The sequence below is a fragment of the Notolabrus celidotus genome, chromosome 13 (genome assembly GCF_009762535.1).
Source record: "Notolabrus celidotus isolate fNotCel1 chromosome 13, fNotCel1.pri, whole genome shotgun sequence".
Classification (NCBI taxonomy): domain Eukaryota; kingdom Metazoa; phylum Chordata; class Actinopteri; order Labriformes; family Labridae; genus Notolabrus; species Notolabrus celidotus.
Window position 1 is genome coordinate 20,809,139 of NC_048284.1, and position 16,615 is coordinate 20,825,753.

Consider the following 16,615-nt stretch of genomic DNA (forward strand, 5'->3'; position numbering starts at 1 on the left):
GAAGGTGTTTCATAAACTTTTGACCGGTAGTGTATATATTTTTATAAAAGAATGAAATGTCTCAGTTTCATCATTTTATATAATAATATTAATAATTGACACGACTTATATAGTTTTTTTCTGGATACTCAAATACGATATGTTGTCTTTGCAGTATATTAAATTAAATATAAGGTTTAAATTATTTTCAAATTATCAATTTTTTTAATACAATTTCACACTGCCTCCCAAATTTTTAGGAATTATGGTTGTAAAATTAACACCACCTTTACCAAATGCAATACAAGAATGCTGTTGAGATGTTTTTAAAATAATGTGAGAAACCAAAATGAACATCAAGGACTTTTGTTAGTTTATTCTGAGTTGTATTCGTAACAGTATTTTACATTAAGGTATTGTTGCTTTGACTTAAGTTAATGATCTGAATACTTTTCCCACCATAGTTTGGATGTTAAGTTTTGAGCAGTTATCTGTGATTACACACATTTGTGTAAAATATCGACGAATCAACAAGGCAGTGCCTACGACTGAGGACACTGTGGTTAATGTGTACATTTGTTGAGGAATCTTTGGGGGAGTTAATAATCTATTATGCATAATCACAGGAGGTTTAAAGGATATTATAAAAGTTCATTCTTGCATTCAAAGACCTTTTATAAATTGAACTGAATCATTTTAATTTTTTCAATGGTTCAATGTTTCTCAACTGAATTCTTATTCCACTTAAGCATGGCAAAAACAAAAATACTGTACTCTTACAGTCTTGCTATTTTCTGGAAATGAAGCAAAACAAAATAAAACATGTTTACTGGGTAAAAATTATGAAAAAGGTATAACTGATGCGTGGAGCTCTTGTGGTGTGGTTCAAACTTTCTAAAAAATATTTTTGATTCAGTGTCAAACTCAATAACTTAAACTGTTGTTTATCAAAGTGCATATAAACTCTGTCTGGTTTTTGAAAAGGTAGCACAACCGTGAGTTGTCCTTAAGAGGAACATTTGTTGAACTTGATTGTTCAAATAAGTGCAAAAAGAGTAGTTTAGGTAACAGATGTCGGCACACAGTGTTTGAACATCAAGGTTCAAACTGGGTTATCAAAGCTGAAAGACTGCAGTGCTTAATAATCAAGCCTTTTGTATACTTTGTTCAGTTTTGATTTGAAGAACAGCCAGTAAGGATCCTGCCTTCTTCATGTTTGCATTGGAGGTAAAGTTCATTTTTAACTGTATGCAAAAATGAGATCATAAAGATGGCTTGAAGCATCAGCATATTCACACATTACTGCAACTTAATTGACATCTTGCTCTGTAACTGAAGCTTCTGACAATTAAAGTCACATGGCACAAAGACAAACTGTGAGGCAGCTGGACTTATATGGCCGGAATTTTCTGAATTGAATGCTGGGTTTCAGAGGAAGTTGGCACACAAACAAACGTGTCACTCAACAGTTGGATGTCCTGCAGATCGAGTTCAGCCTGATTTGTTTACAGGACAAAGGTCAGTCAAGACAAAGGTCAGTCAAGAACAGTTCTTGAGGCTAGAGAGAGAGGTATTGAAGCAAAAAGGCTACAAATGTTTGATTGAATTTGTTGACTGTCATTTTCTGTATTGAAAAAATGCTTCATCTGGATAGTATAATAAGCGCACTCTAGATAAGATATGTGTTATGCCTGGCTTCACATATTAGTCACAATGTCAAAATGGAAAGAAAAAAAAAAATATATATATATATATATATATATATAGACTTTGTCCACAGGGGGGCGCCTGAATCAATACAAATTGAAAGTTTCTTATAAGAGCTTTAAGACCGTTGTCTGCCAAAATGATGTATTTCTTTATAATATGATGTGAAAATAATAAACAACGAAACATATGGTATAGTATGGTATGTTTGTTACTAACATTTCAAGGATCAGTATCTCGTGGACTTAGACATATCTGAAGTCTTCTTGTTGTAGGACTGTTAAAAGGGGACATTGAGCCTTTTAATGAACTGTGAACTCATTTGAATGTCATAACCCCTTTTGGATTTAATCCAAATCTGCTCTGAAATAGCTTTTCACTTTGCTTGTTATTTGGCCCCAATATCAGTCAGCAGATGATGTTAAAGGTCTGCTTGGGACGTAACTCTATGGTGTAACTCTTGTGTGTTTAATCATGGGTTTATTTTCCTGAGGATACCGGGTTTGGAGTTTTGTTTACAGACATTATCTAATTGGTCTGTCAATGCGAGTCCAATGAACACAGTGTCATATGGCCTAACTTCTGTCTCTGTGTAGGTTTGCTTTTGTTTGTGTGGGTCGAAATATTTCAATCTGCCAGGGTATATAAAGCAACTCCCAGTCCAGGGAAGATGCACTTGACGCCAATCCGTCTCTGTCGTCTTTGCTCCTCAGCCATGCTGCATCAAACAGTTCTCGGCCTTCTGCTGGCATGTGCAGTGTCTCTCAGCAGCTCTGCTGTTGTTCTAGATAATGGCTTGCCCATGTTGTGGTCACAAACAGCCAGCCAACCGAGTGAGCTGCCTATACAAAATGATGTCCTGATGCCAAACCCCTGGCACTTCCTCAACCGTATGAGCCTTTACAGGCTGCTGATTGCTGCAACAGACCCGTTAATGGGATCCATGGGAACAGGTGTCGCTGAGAGTCCTTTTTGGGGACTGCCTCTGCAGCTTGCATGGATGCTGACTTCAGGTAAGATGAAAATGATTCTAAAATCAATGTAAAAGTCAATAAATTAATTAATTAATAAATGAATTACTTCAGAACACGACACTCTATAAATCAAAATCAACCTCTCAGGTATAAATTCCCTACCTGTAAAATAAATGATTTTGCAACTTCTACTATTAGACTCCTAATCAGCATGAAAACAGGTTTAACTTTTTTTGTCCTGAATTGATCAAATATAAACTACAAAGGGTGCCAACAAGTCTAGAAACAAGCTAATGGCATTGTCAATGTCTTGATTCTGCAGGGCGTCTTGTTGACCCAACTGGTACAACTACTTGTGGCATGGAAACAGGAGATACTATGTGTATTTCCACTGAGAGCTGGTGGGCCTGTAAGTAACATACACACAGTAATATGTTAAGGAATAAAGTCTATGTCTGCTCTATATAAAAACAGGACTGGGACAGTGATTTGATGCTATATTTATTCAAGATTTCAAGATTCAAAGGTTTTATTGTCAATTTTCACTGTATATACGAGACATACAGGAAAAACGAGATGCTGTCTATCTCTTCCAGCTTTTAAATATCTAAAATTTAAATATAAAATACAATAAAATATAATAAAATACAGTTCTATAAAATCATCCTATGTACACAGTGCAGGTAGTGCAGTGACAGTTTAAAAATGGACAATGAAAATAGATAGCAGTGCAAATGATATTAAGGTGCAGACAGTATTCCAGACAAGTAATTGATTAAGTAAACGGTGTGCAAAAGCAGCTGAGGTAGAGTCCTTGCATGTAGTGTGTGTGTGTGTGTGTTTGTGTTTGTGTGTGTGTGTGTGTGTGTGTGTGTGTGTGTGTGTGTGTGTGTGTGTGTGTGGGTGTGTGTGGGGGGGGGGGGGGGGGGTGGGGTGGGGGGGGGGGGGGGGGGGGGGGGGGGGGGGTGTAGTGGTGTAGTGAGTGGAGTTCAGCATCCTGACAGCCTGGTGGAAAAAGCTGTTCAACAGTCTGGTGGAGCTGGCTTGGAGGCTCCGGTACCTTTTCCCTGAAGGCAGGAGACTGAAGAGGGAGTGGTAGGGGTGGGAGGTGTCACCAGCGATGCTGATGGCTCTGCTGGTGAGGCGGGTGTGGAAAATGTCTGTGAGGGGGGGCAGAGGAGCACCGATGACCCTGCTGGCTGTGTTCACTATGCACTGCAGAGTCTTTTGGCTGGATACAGTGCAGCCATCAAACCACACAGCAACACAGCCATTGAGGACGCTCTCGATAGTACCTCTGTAAAAGGAGAGCATGATGGGGGGTGGGACTTGTGCTTTCTTCAGTTTGCGGAGGAAGTGGAGCCGTTTTGAGCCTTCTTTGCCAGCGATGCAGTGTTGTTAGTCCAGGAGAGGTCATCAGAGATGTGCAGTCCCAGGAACTTGGTACTGCTCACCTTCTCCACAGCAGCGCCGTTGATGGTCAGTGGGAGGTGCTGCTGTCGGCCTCTCCTGAAGTCCACGATAAACTCTTTGGTTTTCCCCACGTTGAGGAAGAGGTTGTTGTCGCTGCACCACTGGACCAGTTGGCTCGCCTCTTTTCTGTAGTTGGCCTCATCGTTGTTGGTGATGAGGCCCACCGCCAGTGTCATCTGCGAATTTGATGATGTGGTTGGTGCTGTAGGAGGGCACACAGTCGTGGGTCAGCAGGGTAAAGATTTATCAGATTTACTCGACTTAAAACACACATTAAGAACCCCAATCATCTCTTCCAGGTGAGAACTACTTTGTCTCAGTGCTGCCCTTCCTCTCTGCTGCACAGAACGGATTCATGGGAGATGGAGTTCAGGTACATAAGCAGTTTTTTGTCTTAAAATGAAAGGGAAAATTAAAAGCAAATCATAGAGTCAACAGCTAGCCTAGAAAGTGCCAAACTATGAATTCATTGTGGTCCGGACCACTCAAAGCTCCTTTATACTGCTCATCATTTTCACTTGTTCACAAGCTGATGGTAACACGTGTTGTTATGTGCCCATCAGTAATTGCTTACACTATCTAATCCCACTCATTCATTCACACTCAGCTGAAATGAAGTCTGTGTCCATTGAGAGACGATGAACTTTACCACTGCTGCCCTAAATGTCCAGTACTGATTCTTCAGACATTGTCAGGAGCTGGACACTCTTTTGGCTAAATATGAAATTAAAATGCAGAGAAAAATGAAAATACTCAAGGATAAAGTTGTTTGTCATTAATATTAGACTTGTACATTTCAAAGTAGAAATTAGTGTGAGAAAAAGTCATACACGGAAAATGTTGAGGTCTTAAGATAATTATATTAAAGTTGGAAATTTGTTAGAATAAAATGAGCATATTAAGACATATAAGTTGTATTTCTATGAGAAAGAAGTTGTAATCACAGGCTATAATGAATCCGTATATAAAATAACATGTAAGAGGATATCAGTGAGCAGTCAGTTGCCTGCCCTAAAATGAGGATCGTGGATCATCTGGAAAAGTTCTACTCAACAGCTGAGTGCCACAGCATTGGGTGCCTGTTAGCTCACCCTTCTTCAGAATCTACTCAGTTTCTTTCACAAACAACTTAAAGTCCTGATATTTATGACAATGTAATGCTGATGTGCTAAAAGATTGAGTATTCAGTTATTACAGTTATATTCAGTGATATTGTTATCATTTTTAGGATTCCAGAGCCAAGTAGCCAGGATGCCTTCAAATGCCTAGGGTTAGGAATAAACTGATTGTAATGCTTTTCGATTTTTATATTATTAGGTCCAGATGCAGGTGCCAGATGGTGTTACAGAATACTGCACCACATATGCTGACTGTTCAACTCGCTTCCCTGTTGCCATGTCCAAGTGGGACACCTTTTTTCAGGTAGATAACCTACACTCACCCAAATAAATCTACATCCAAATCTCTGATTTTGGGACAATAATTCAGTACTTCATCACTGCAGACGTTGTAAAATATCTGTGTCTTTCTTTGTGTTTGATGTAGAGTCTTAGGGGCATTTCTGAGTCTGCTGATCCTGACAATGTGAAGAAAGACAACATCCTCGGCCTCTACTGGGATGCCCAGAGGACTTCAACCGCTACTTCTTCTGCATGTGATGCCAAGTAATCAATCACTCTATCACACTATCACTCTATCACACTCTCACTCTATCACTGTCTGTCTGTCTGTCTGTCTGTCTGTCTGTCTGTCTGTCTGTTAAATAAGTAGTTTATTTAAAAATAAACTCTGTTTAATGTCGTATAGATTTATACCTCTCATTTGTGTTTTTAAACAGAAAGCCAGTTAAGAATTGTAGCAGTGATATCACCAATTAGAGTGAGCCTGACTTTTTGAAGCCTTAAAGCTCCTGTGAGCTGTGTTTTGATTTGGCGTCCCCTGGAGCAGTACATCGTCTTTGTTGATGTTGTCCTGTACACATTTAAGTCCCTTTTGCTGCTGAAAAATATCTTCCTGATGTATTTTACTCACTCTAAATCCTTGTAGTGGAAAATGGGAATTAAGAAAAAAAGTTTTGCTCTGTGCCATGTAATAGGGACAGTTTTTCAAATATAGTTTTCATCGATAAAAACTCTTGTTAAAGACTAAAACAATTGTTTTTTAATGTATCAGGCTGTGCGTTTTCTTTCTGCTGGGACCCAATGAGGATTGATTCACTTTTACAGCCTGCCTCAAGTGGCATCATGAGGAACTGCAGTCTTTTGAATTTTTGTGTTGTCTTCATTTTTTAGCACAAAGGATTGATGATGTACATACTTTAAGTATTTTTTCAGTCCATGATGATGTTTGTTATGGCAAAATGTACTTCACATTCTTATACTCATTCAGAATTGGACAGCTGCAGACAGTTGTCCTTCGTTTCCCTTTTGATGCTAAGCTAATCTTGTAAGCTACCTTTTTTTTTTTACGAAGAGTAAAAGAGTGGTGTCATGCATATGAATGTGTGAAAATTTGAAAATAAATTATTTTTGACCTCATAAGTTTGCATGGTATCACTGTTGGACTCTTGGGAAAGAGCATCAATATTCAGAGATGTTTTTGAACTCTGCAACAGAACAATCATCGTTCCTTAGATTGTGGAGCAGAGCTTCTTACCTCTATGATCTCTGTCTCCCTCTCCTGCCCTCTCCACTAGGAAGAGCTACTACTCCGCTCCAGAGATCACATTTGCTAACACCTGGCTGAACTCAACCGAGTATGTTTCTGCTGCTCTTTTCCAATCCAGTCTGGAACGGGCCGCAAAGTTCATTGTGCCTCTGCCAGGTCGAGTCTTAAAGGTACGTACTTACAATTTCTTTATCCATATATATTTTTAGGTGTCATTTTTAAAAATCTGTGTTTGTTCCGTGTGTCATACTTGGACAACAAGGAGGGTGACGTTGCCCCAAACATTGAAGGACTGAGTCAAGAGGAGAACAGAATGATGACTACCTTCGCTATGTTGGATTCCATCAACGGAATAACGGGTAAGACAGCCACACACTGACATGCTAATATTCAAGATTTTAAAAGTGAATCTTTGAGCCTTTAAAGGTGTATTATGATTCTTGTATGAAATCCACCAGGTGGGACATTGGTGTTTGTGTGGCGATCAGGCATGTGCTCCGTGACAACAAGAGAGAAAGGCAGAAACCTGCTTGAGAAGCTCATGCTGACTCCTGACTTCAACTTTGCTGACATGTTTAGCACTGTCACTTCGATGGCTACAGAGTGCGGTTAGGTGACAAACAATGTAACAGAGACAAACAATGTAACAGAGACAAACAATGTAACAGAGACAAACGGCAACTCCAACTATAGTGCTGTATTTTATTTTTAAACTGTAGGAGAATTGCAAACGGTACATAGGTCATCACAATCTAACAATTATTTGATCCATCTTATAATATTTTGCTTAATACCTTACACTTCATGTTACTTTAGGGACATTTGAAAGATGCAAGTTACTATTTTAAATGCATGCATTTAACCTTTAACAGGTAGTATTTTCAGATTGGAAGATCATTTCAATAAAGGATTTGAAATGTATCACTGCCAGATGAGTTTACAGATTTATCATGGGTCATCATGGTAAAACACAATAAAACACCACATTGATTTTTTATAAATTATGATGTAGTGTCAGCCAATAACAGCTCTACTCCAGTCCTACAGCGCCTCCCATTGGTCATTTGATCTAATAATGCAGTGACAGATAAAAAGACAAAGGCCATGGAACATCTTCAGTGTTATAAATGGATGAAATGTATTCTTCGGAGAGTGATGAAAATGAACTGTGGGGGTTTTGATTGAAAACATTAATCAACAGTTGCCCATGAATGTGTATAAACTTGAAAATAAATTATTTTTGAGCTCATAAGTTTGCATGGTATCACTGTTGGACTCTTTGGAAAGAGCATCAATATTCAGAGATGCTTTTTGACAAATTGAAACTTGAAACTGTGGTTGATGTGACAGTCACATCATATTCATATCAGATGGCAGACTTTTTGCAAGTGCATTGAAAGTGTATGTTTACGTATGTAAACACGGTTTTATGAATGAAAGTGAACCTGTAACCATGTGACTTCACCCTCGGATCAGCAGCATTATACCAAATTAACCACACCTGTGGTTGGGCACCCACACACTCATCCTCTTTCTATCGACCTCACCAGCCGAATGACAATGAAAGGATGATAGGATTACAGGTTCACTTTCATTCATAAAACCGTGTTTACATACGTAAACACACGTTTTATTTCATTCAGTGAACCTGTAACTACGTGACAACCGTATACCAAATCAGTCACGAGGAGAGTGGAAGGTGGCACGAAAGGCAAGGAAAAAAAGGAACACAAGCAATGGATTAAGTTCCACCTTTTATTGGCAACAAAAAACAAGGGCAGGATAACGGACACCCGACCAAACAAAAATCATGAGACAGAACTATAAGCTGCTCAATATAACACCCAAAAGGGGAAGGGGCTGTGCAGGAGAAAGAACACCCACCCCGAAAAAGGGCCCACGAGGCAGCCATGCAACAGCTCAAAAGGAGGCAGGCAAAGAGCCCGGAGAACCAACCGAGGGTCCCATGTAGGCGGTAGGGGCCTCTGAGAAGGACGCCTACACCTAACCTCCCTCAGAAACTGTTTCACCAGAGGATGTCCCCCAAGGGTATACCCATCACAACGCCCATGTACAGTTGAAATGGCCGCAAGGTAGCCTCTGATGGTAGACTCAGCTCTACGAAGGACAAAGAGATGCTGGAGGCAGGACAGGATAACCGTAATATGGCAAGCCAAAGGACCCTCACCCTTAGCATGAAACCAATCCTGCTTGCGATGTGAGAAAGTGTCTACCACCTCTTTATCCAAGCAAGGGGGCCTTGATGCTGCTGTTCAAGGGCCACACATGAAGACTCAGCTTCTGAGGTGCCGGGTGCCAAACCTTGCCCTGCACCTGAGACAACATCTTCAACCTGACTGGCAGATGCCAGGGATGGCCATCCAACATTTTCCATCCAGGGTGTCTGTGGCCAAACCGGTGCAACCAGGAGCCCCTGGGCACCAAGGAGCCTCACTCTTCCGAGAAATCCAACAGCAGGGGAAGTGGAGGAAGGCAACCTCCATTCGCCTGGCGGAGGACCCCCTCGAGAGAAAATCTGCAGCTGCATTCTGGAGCCCAGGAACATGGAATGCCCTCAGAGAAACATCCTTGGATTTCGCCCACAGGAGCAACAGCAGGCACTCCCTGATTGTCCTCTGCCTCTTCTGTGTCAAACAGGCCCTCACAGTGGCTGAGTCTAAAACAAGACCCAGATACTCCACAGACTGGGCCGGGACTAGGCAGCCCTTCTCCTCGTTGAGATGCAGCCCAAGAGAATTCAAGTGTGCCAACACTGCGTCCGTGTGACTTTTTGCCAGTGCCTCGGTTGGAGGGCACAGAAGCCAATCGTCCACATAATTGAACACATGAATGCCCCAACAACGCAGCGGAACAAGAGCAGCATCCATGCACTTTGTAAACGTTCTGGGTGACAGGGACAACTCGATAGGGAGGGCGTTTTATTTGTAGGCCTGCCCCTGATAGGCAAACCTGAGGCACCTTCGGTGATCCGGACTTACAGAAATGTGAAAATAGGCGTTGCGAAGATCCACTGACGTGAACCAGGCGCCTGCCCTTAATGCATGAAACAGGGTACTTAACCTGAGCATCCGAAAGGGAAGCACCTCGTGGAACCCCTTCAGCCTTCTCAGGTCTAATTATGGCCTGAATCCCCCGGTTCGCTTGGGGAAAACGAAGTAGCTGGATTAGAACCCCAGCCTCGCCTCCCCCTGAGCCAGAGGCCATACTGCTCCCTTCTCGAGCAGGAGTAAAATCTCGTGGGCCAGCACGGCAGAGCGAGATTGTCCCTTACCTTTGTCTCCAGAATCCCCCTGAAACGAGGGGGATCGACCTTGAACTGCAAGCGGAACCTAAACTGGAGGGTACCAAGTACCCATGGGCAACTGACGGCAAGCGCTGAGGTGGGCATTGGAAAAAGCTAGTGCCAGGGAACTGGTATTGTCAGGAACACTAGTGGAGCTTGCCAGAAAAGTGACTGGAGCGACCCCAGGAGCCATCACAGCCTCTCCCCTGCTCCAGGGGGGGCCCTCGGTTAGCATGCCGAGGTCCCTGAGTAGGACCCTGATAAGAAAAATGAGGACGGCGGAAAAGGCTACGCCGCTCAAAAGAGCTCCGCACAACAGACCTTGGTGGTCCTTGCTGACATATGGCCTGTGTGTGCGCATCCTGATTTTCTGGGCATCATTCAGTGCAGCCTCTGCTGCTGTCTCAAATACCTCACCAGGTGTTATTTTGGCCTCCAATACAGCAGCTTGGTCTGTATCCACCAACCCAGACTGACTCAACCAAATGTGCCGCCGGGCCAGGGTCATATGTGACAAAGAACTGCCAAGAACCTTGGCTAAGAGCTCCCTGAGTAGCTGTGTCGTCCACTCGAACCATCTCCGGGAGAAGATCAGCCAGACTCTTGGAGCCCAGGTCCCGAATTAGCCTCTCCAGGTACACCAGCAGGAGAGCATTGGTGTTGGTCAGCCTAGAAGCATTAGCTGCAGACTGATATGCCTTAACAACCAAGCCATCAGCTGTGCGGCATATCTTATTCGGGTGGCGGGCAGCCAACATGGAAGTCAGACTCATCCATCTCATCATCATACTGCTATACTGCTCCACCTCCTCAGAGGAGCCATAGCCACAGCTGTTGGTCTTACCAAAATTGACCGATGCAACAAGTGAAACAACATCAGGATGCGGCTGTATATGTAGTGCCTGTTGTGGCAGAACAGAAAAGTGCTGCTGCTGGCCTGCAGCCATATTGTCTATGGTCTTACGCATGTCCACCAATTGCTGCTGCATCAGGTCGACCCGTGGATCGCAGAGCATGTCACGTTCAACGTGTTTTCGCTTCCTACTAGCCTTCATCCCTTTTACTGGGACATCTGGCCTGAGGGAACCCAGATCTTGACCGGATGGCATCCCCTCCTCTGGTTCGCTGACCTGTTTTTCACCGTCCGGTGAAGCCATGAACGTCCCTCAGGAAACGATCTGAGGAGCCAGGCAATAAAAGGCATTGAATATTAGAATAATGTATTGTAACCAGACAAGTAATCAATATTTTTTTACATAGTCATATACATGTTTATATACATATATGTGCTGTTCACAAATTAGGAAAAAAGGGTCGAAAAATCTATGAATACCCTTGGCTACTGGATGCAATAACACCCCCAAAGCATTGATGGTGCTGGCATGGCGAGTCAGGACTCGGAACACCCAGCACCTATCACATCAAAGAAGACAGGTTAGCTGATAGCAAGCTAAGGCAAACAAACTCCGATCCAGCTGGAGTGGTCCACCAGAGAAAAAACTATCAACATTATTGTACCAACTTACCATGGATAAACACACTATTGGATCCAATCAGACACCTCACGGCACGCCAAAGGGGTACCTATACAAGGCAGCCAAGCACGATATTGGTATAATGCTCCTGATCCGAGGGTGAAGTCACGTGATTACAGGTTCACAGGTTACAGGTTGGCATCAAATAAGAATTACATTTAAGAAATTTAAAAACAATTAAAAGCCAGAGTATCTGTGAGGGAAGCCTCCACCACAGGCCTTTGGATAAAAGTGAAAAAATATAAGATAAGTTTATTGTCATATTCTCACTGGCTAGTACAGCATTTGGTGACAAGGTGGCAGCATTGTGCTTACTGTACAGTGACTACAACAAGCACATCTGGGTTTCTCCCTGTCTTTGTGTCCACAGGGTAGATATTAACCATAGACTTTACAGATGAATCAGATCAATAACTGGAAATTAACAAGCCTCCATTACTGCAGTGGCATCCCCCTATATTATATTCATGTTATAATGCAAGCTGTCGTAGAAAGTGTATATTTTTCTACTTTTACTATTTCATTCTATGTAACTTTTGAAAACAATGTAAAGGACATCAGGAAGAACCAGGCAAATTCCTAGCTTTAATTTGTTACTGTGATGAAAATGAAATGTGAACTATGCATAGAACACAAACTGTTCCTGGTGTAATCCCTGTAAATCCCTACATGAGAGGACACTTTACACACATTATCTGGCTGCATAAAGGACTACGATAGCAGTGGTGATGATAGCAGCAGGGTTAAAAGTTGTGACATTTGCCTTGTTTATTTTTGAAGGTGTGTGAACCACACAGCTCAGAGAAGAAGGAGAGATGAATGAGAACAGTTTCATGTTTCATGTCTGCGGCGGTGAAGTCATGAAACATGGTGAGGTTGAATTTGTGACAGGGGAAGGGTTGTAAGGAACAACTTTAAAAAAATCATAAACATTAAGATAATCCTTTCTTGAGTCTTATATCAATTTGCTTTGCATGAATGGAAACTGAATTGAAATTAATGAATCTGATAGTGTATGTATTGTTTGCCTTCATCCACCTTTCACAATAAAATATCACAATGGTAAATGTGTTTCTGTCCCATTTTTTTGAACGTGTTGCAGGCGTCAAGTTTATAATGAGCATATACACATCTATATTTTTTTAAAAGAATGAAGTGTCTTTGTTCCATCATTTGATATAATAATAATATTAAAGGTGACATATCACGCTTTTTTCATCAATATATATTGGTCTAAGAGGTCCCCAAAACATGTCTTTAAAGTTTATGCTCAAAAAAACGCTTTGAAATCAGATTTTGGCATGCCTGAAAAGCCCTCTTCTTCAGTCCTCCTCAGAACAGTCTGTTTTCCCTCTGACCACGCCCCCTCAGGAAGTGGATGTGGTCTCGGCTCTCCAGCACGTTGATCTAATGTTTACATGTTGGCTGAATATACACGGCTGCTCAGAGATCACGTTACTTCAACCCTCTGAATCTGATCCAGAATCTGATCCTGACGGAGAGGCGCCTGTAGCAGGACCTTTCTGAACGATTGGTCACAGATTTAGTGTTTCTTGTTGTTTTATTTATCAGTATGTTGACGTGTGTCTTGGTACACAGCTACGAACATGTAGCTATGTGGCTATGCTAACTAGTGCTAGCACGTATCCATGATAAATAAAAATCATCCACTAGATCTTCAAATCTGCAGACGTGGGGAATAAAACCGACCTTTGCCAGAAAGGCAGCAGGACCTTTTATGAAGGATTGGTCACAGATTTTGTGTTTCTTGTTGTTTTATTTGACAGTATGTCGACGTGTGTCTTGGTACACAGCTACAGCTACAGCTATGAAGATGTAGCAATGTGGCTATGCTAATTAGCTCTAGCACTTATCCATGACAAATAAAAATCATCCACTAGATCTTCAAATCTGCAGACGTGGAGAGTAAAACCGACCTCTGCCAGAAAGGCAGCAGGACCTTTTATGAAGGATTGGTCACAGATTCTGTGTTTCTTTTTGTTTTATTTGTCAGTATGTAGATGTGTGTCTTGGTACACAGCTACGACATGTAGCTATGTAGCTATGCTAACTAGCGCTAGCACTTATCCATGACATATAAAAATCATCCACTAGATCTTCAAATCTGCAGACGTGGGGAGTAAAACCGACCTTTGTGTTTATTAAGACTGCCTACAACTAGAATGCCTCCCTCCTAAGCTCCTTGTTAGCACACATTTGTGCAGGTAATGAAAAACGGAGGAGGGGATTCAGTATTATTTTATACAGTCTATGGGCTGAACAAGCTCCGAGCTCTTACTCCGTGACAGACCGGATATTGTTGTTACGTAATAAAAATACGGAAGTCTGAAACGTCTCGTTTCACACACATTTACAGAAAGGTGGAGAAATCAGAACAGGGGCAGAATGGATTTTTTTCATTCTCGGGGGGTTTGTAGACATGCCAGGGAAACATATTTCAGGTAGAGAACCATTAAAAAGTTGATTTTGCATGATATGTCACCTTTAATTGACAGAACTTATATAGTTTTTTTCTGGATACTCAAAGACGATATGTTGTCTTTGCAGTATATTAAATTAAATATAAGGTTTAAATTATTTTCAAATGATCCATTTATTTTTTAATAACATTTCACACTGCCTCCCAACTTTTTGGGAATTATGGTTGTAAAATGAACACCACCTTTACCAAATACTATACAAAAATGTTTTTAAGATGTTTTTAAAGTAATGTGAGAAACCAAAATGAACATCAAGGACTTTTGTTAGTTTATTCTGAGTTGTAATCATAACAGTATTTTACATTAAGGTATTGTTGCTTTGACTTAACTCAATGATCTGAATACATTTTCCACCGTAGTTTGAAGTTTTGAGCAGTTATCTGTGATTACACACATTTGTGTAAAATATCGACGAATCAACAAGGCAGTGACTACCACTGAGGACAATGTGGTTAATGTTGTGTACATTTGTTGAGGAATCTTTGGGGGAGTTAATCTATTATGCATAATCACAGGAGGTTTAAAGGATATTATAAAAGTTCATTCTTGCATTCAAAGACCTTTTATAAATTGAACTGAATCATTTTAATTTTTTCAATGGTTCAAAGTTTCTCAACTGAATTCTTATTCCATTTAAGCATGGCAAAAACAAAAATACTGTACTCTTACAGTCTTGCTATTTTGTGGAGATGAAGCAAAACAAAATAAAACATGTTTACTGGGTAAAAATTATGAGAAAAGTATAACTGATGCTTGGAGCTCTTGTGATGTGGTTCAAAATTTCTAATATATATATATATATATATATATATATATATATTTTTTTTTTTAAAGTTATATTTTTTGACTTTTTTTTTGCCTTTAATGGATAGGACAGCTGAAGAGAGACAGGAAATGTGGGGAGTAGAGAGTGGGGGAAGACATGTAAATGGTCGACCGGCCGGGAATCAAACCGGCGACCTCTGCGACGAGGACTACAGCCTCTATAAATGGGGCGCTTAGACCGCTAGGCCACCAGCGCCCCTAAAAAATATTTTTGATTCAGTGTCAAACTCAATAACTTAAACCGTTGTTCATCAAAGTGCATATAGACTTAAACTCTGTCTGGTTTTTGAAAAGGTAGCACAACCGTGAGTTGTCCTTAAGAGGAACATTTGTTGAACTTGATTGTTCAAATAAGTGCAAAAAGAGTAGTTTAGGTAACAGATGTCTGCACACAGTGTTTGAACATCAAGGTTCAAACTGGGTTATCAAAGCTGAAAGACTGCAGTGCTTAATAATCAAGCCTTTTGTATACTTTGTTCAGTTTTGATTTGAAGAAAAGCCAGTAAGGATCCTGCCTTCTTCATGTTTGCATTGGGGCTAAAGTTCATTTTCAACTGTATGCAAAAATGAGATCATAAAGATGGCTTGAAGCATCAGCATATTCAAATATTACCTCAACTTGATTGACATCTTGCTCTGTAACTGAAGCTTCTGACAATTAAAGTCACATGGCACAAAGACAAACTGTGAGGCAGCTGGACTTATATGCCCTGAATTTTCTGAATTGAATGCTGGGTTTCAGAGGAAGTTGGCACACAAACAAACGTGTCACTCAACAGCAGGATGTCCTGCAAATTGAGTTCAGTCCAGTTCGTTTGCAGGACAAAGATCACATCAGTCAAGAACAGTCTTGAGGCTAGAGAGAGAGCTATTGAAGCAAAAAGGCTACAAATATATGATTGAATTAGTTGACTGACATGTTATACTAGTCACAATGCCAAAATGGAAAGAAGAAAATATATATGTGTGTATAGACTTTTTCCACAGGGGGCACCAGAATCAATACAAATTGAAAGTTTATTATAAGAGCTTTAAGACCTTTGTCTGCCAAAATGATGTATTTCTTTATAATGTGATGTGAAAATAATAAAAAACAAAACATATGGTATAGTATGGTATGTTTGTCACTATTATTTCAAGGGTCAGTATCTCGTGGACTTAGACATATCTGAAATCTTGTTGTTGTAGGCCTGTTGAAAGGAGACATTGGGCCTCATTCTCTAATAAATGCGTAGAAATGTTCTTACTCTGCGCATAAAATAAGTGCTTATGCAAAATCACCGTCCAATTCATGACACATGCATACCAGCCAATTTTGTTCTCACCACCTTTGCGTATATTAGTGAATCAGAATCATTCTTTATTGACAGGCGCGTGCCCACAACCTGCAATCAGCATACTACCACGCCCCAATTCATCCATATAAGGACATCTGTTCAGTGCATCAAGACGCTGAATTTCACCTTGGCAGAAATAGAGTTGATTGTTGCGGAGGTTGAGGAAAAGAAAACCAACACTTTTCCGGAGTATCAGCAGGAGTCACCATGACAGAAATAAATGAAGCCTGGGTTTCTTACTGAGGCTGTTAATGCTGTGTCTGCTGAGGTTCACACCGTGGCTCAGGTTAAGAAAAAAAGGTTGATATTTAAG

At 40.9% G+C, this 16,615-nt stretch overlaps 1 protein-coding gene across 1 annotated transcript; it reads left to right on the plus strand.

Annotated features, from left to right (window-relative positions):
• Positions 1–2,356: 2,356 nt before the first annotated feature.
• LOC117824587 (protein LEG1 homolog) lies at positions 2,357–7,625 on the plus strand. The gene is made up of 8 exons (XM_034700118.1): positions 2,357–2,699; positions 2,983–3,069; positions 4,433–4,506; positions 5,451–5,555; positions 5,679–5,797; positions 6,829–6,970; positions 7,063–7,159; positions 7,259–7,625. The coding sequence occupies exons 1-8, from the start codon at positions 2,357–2,359 to the stop codon at positions 7,411–7,413; spliced, it is 1,122 nt and encodes a 373-aa protein (XP_034556009.1). The 3' UTR covers positions 7,414–7,625.
• Positions 7,626–16,615: the final 8,990 nt, after the last annotated feature.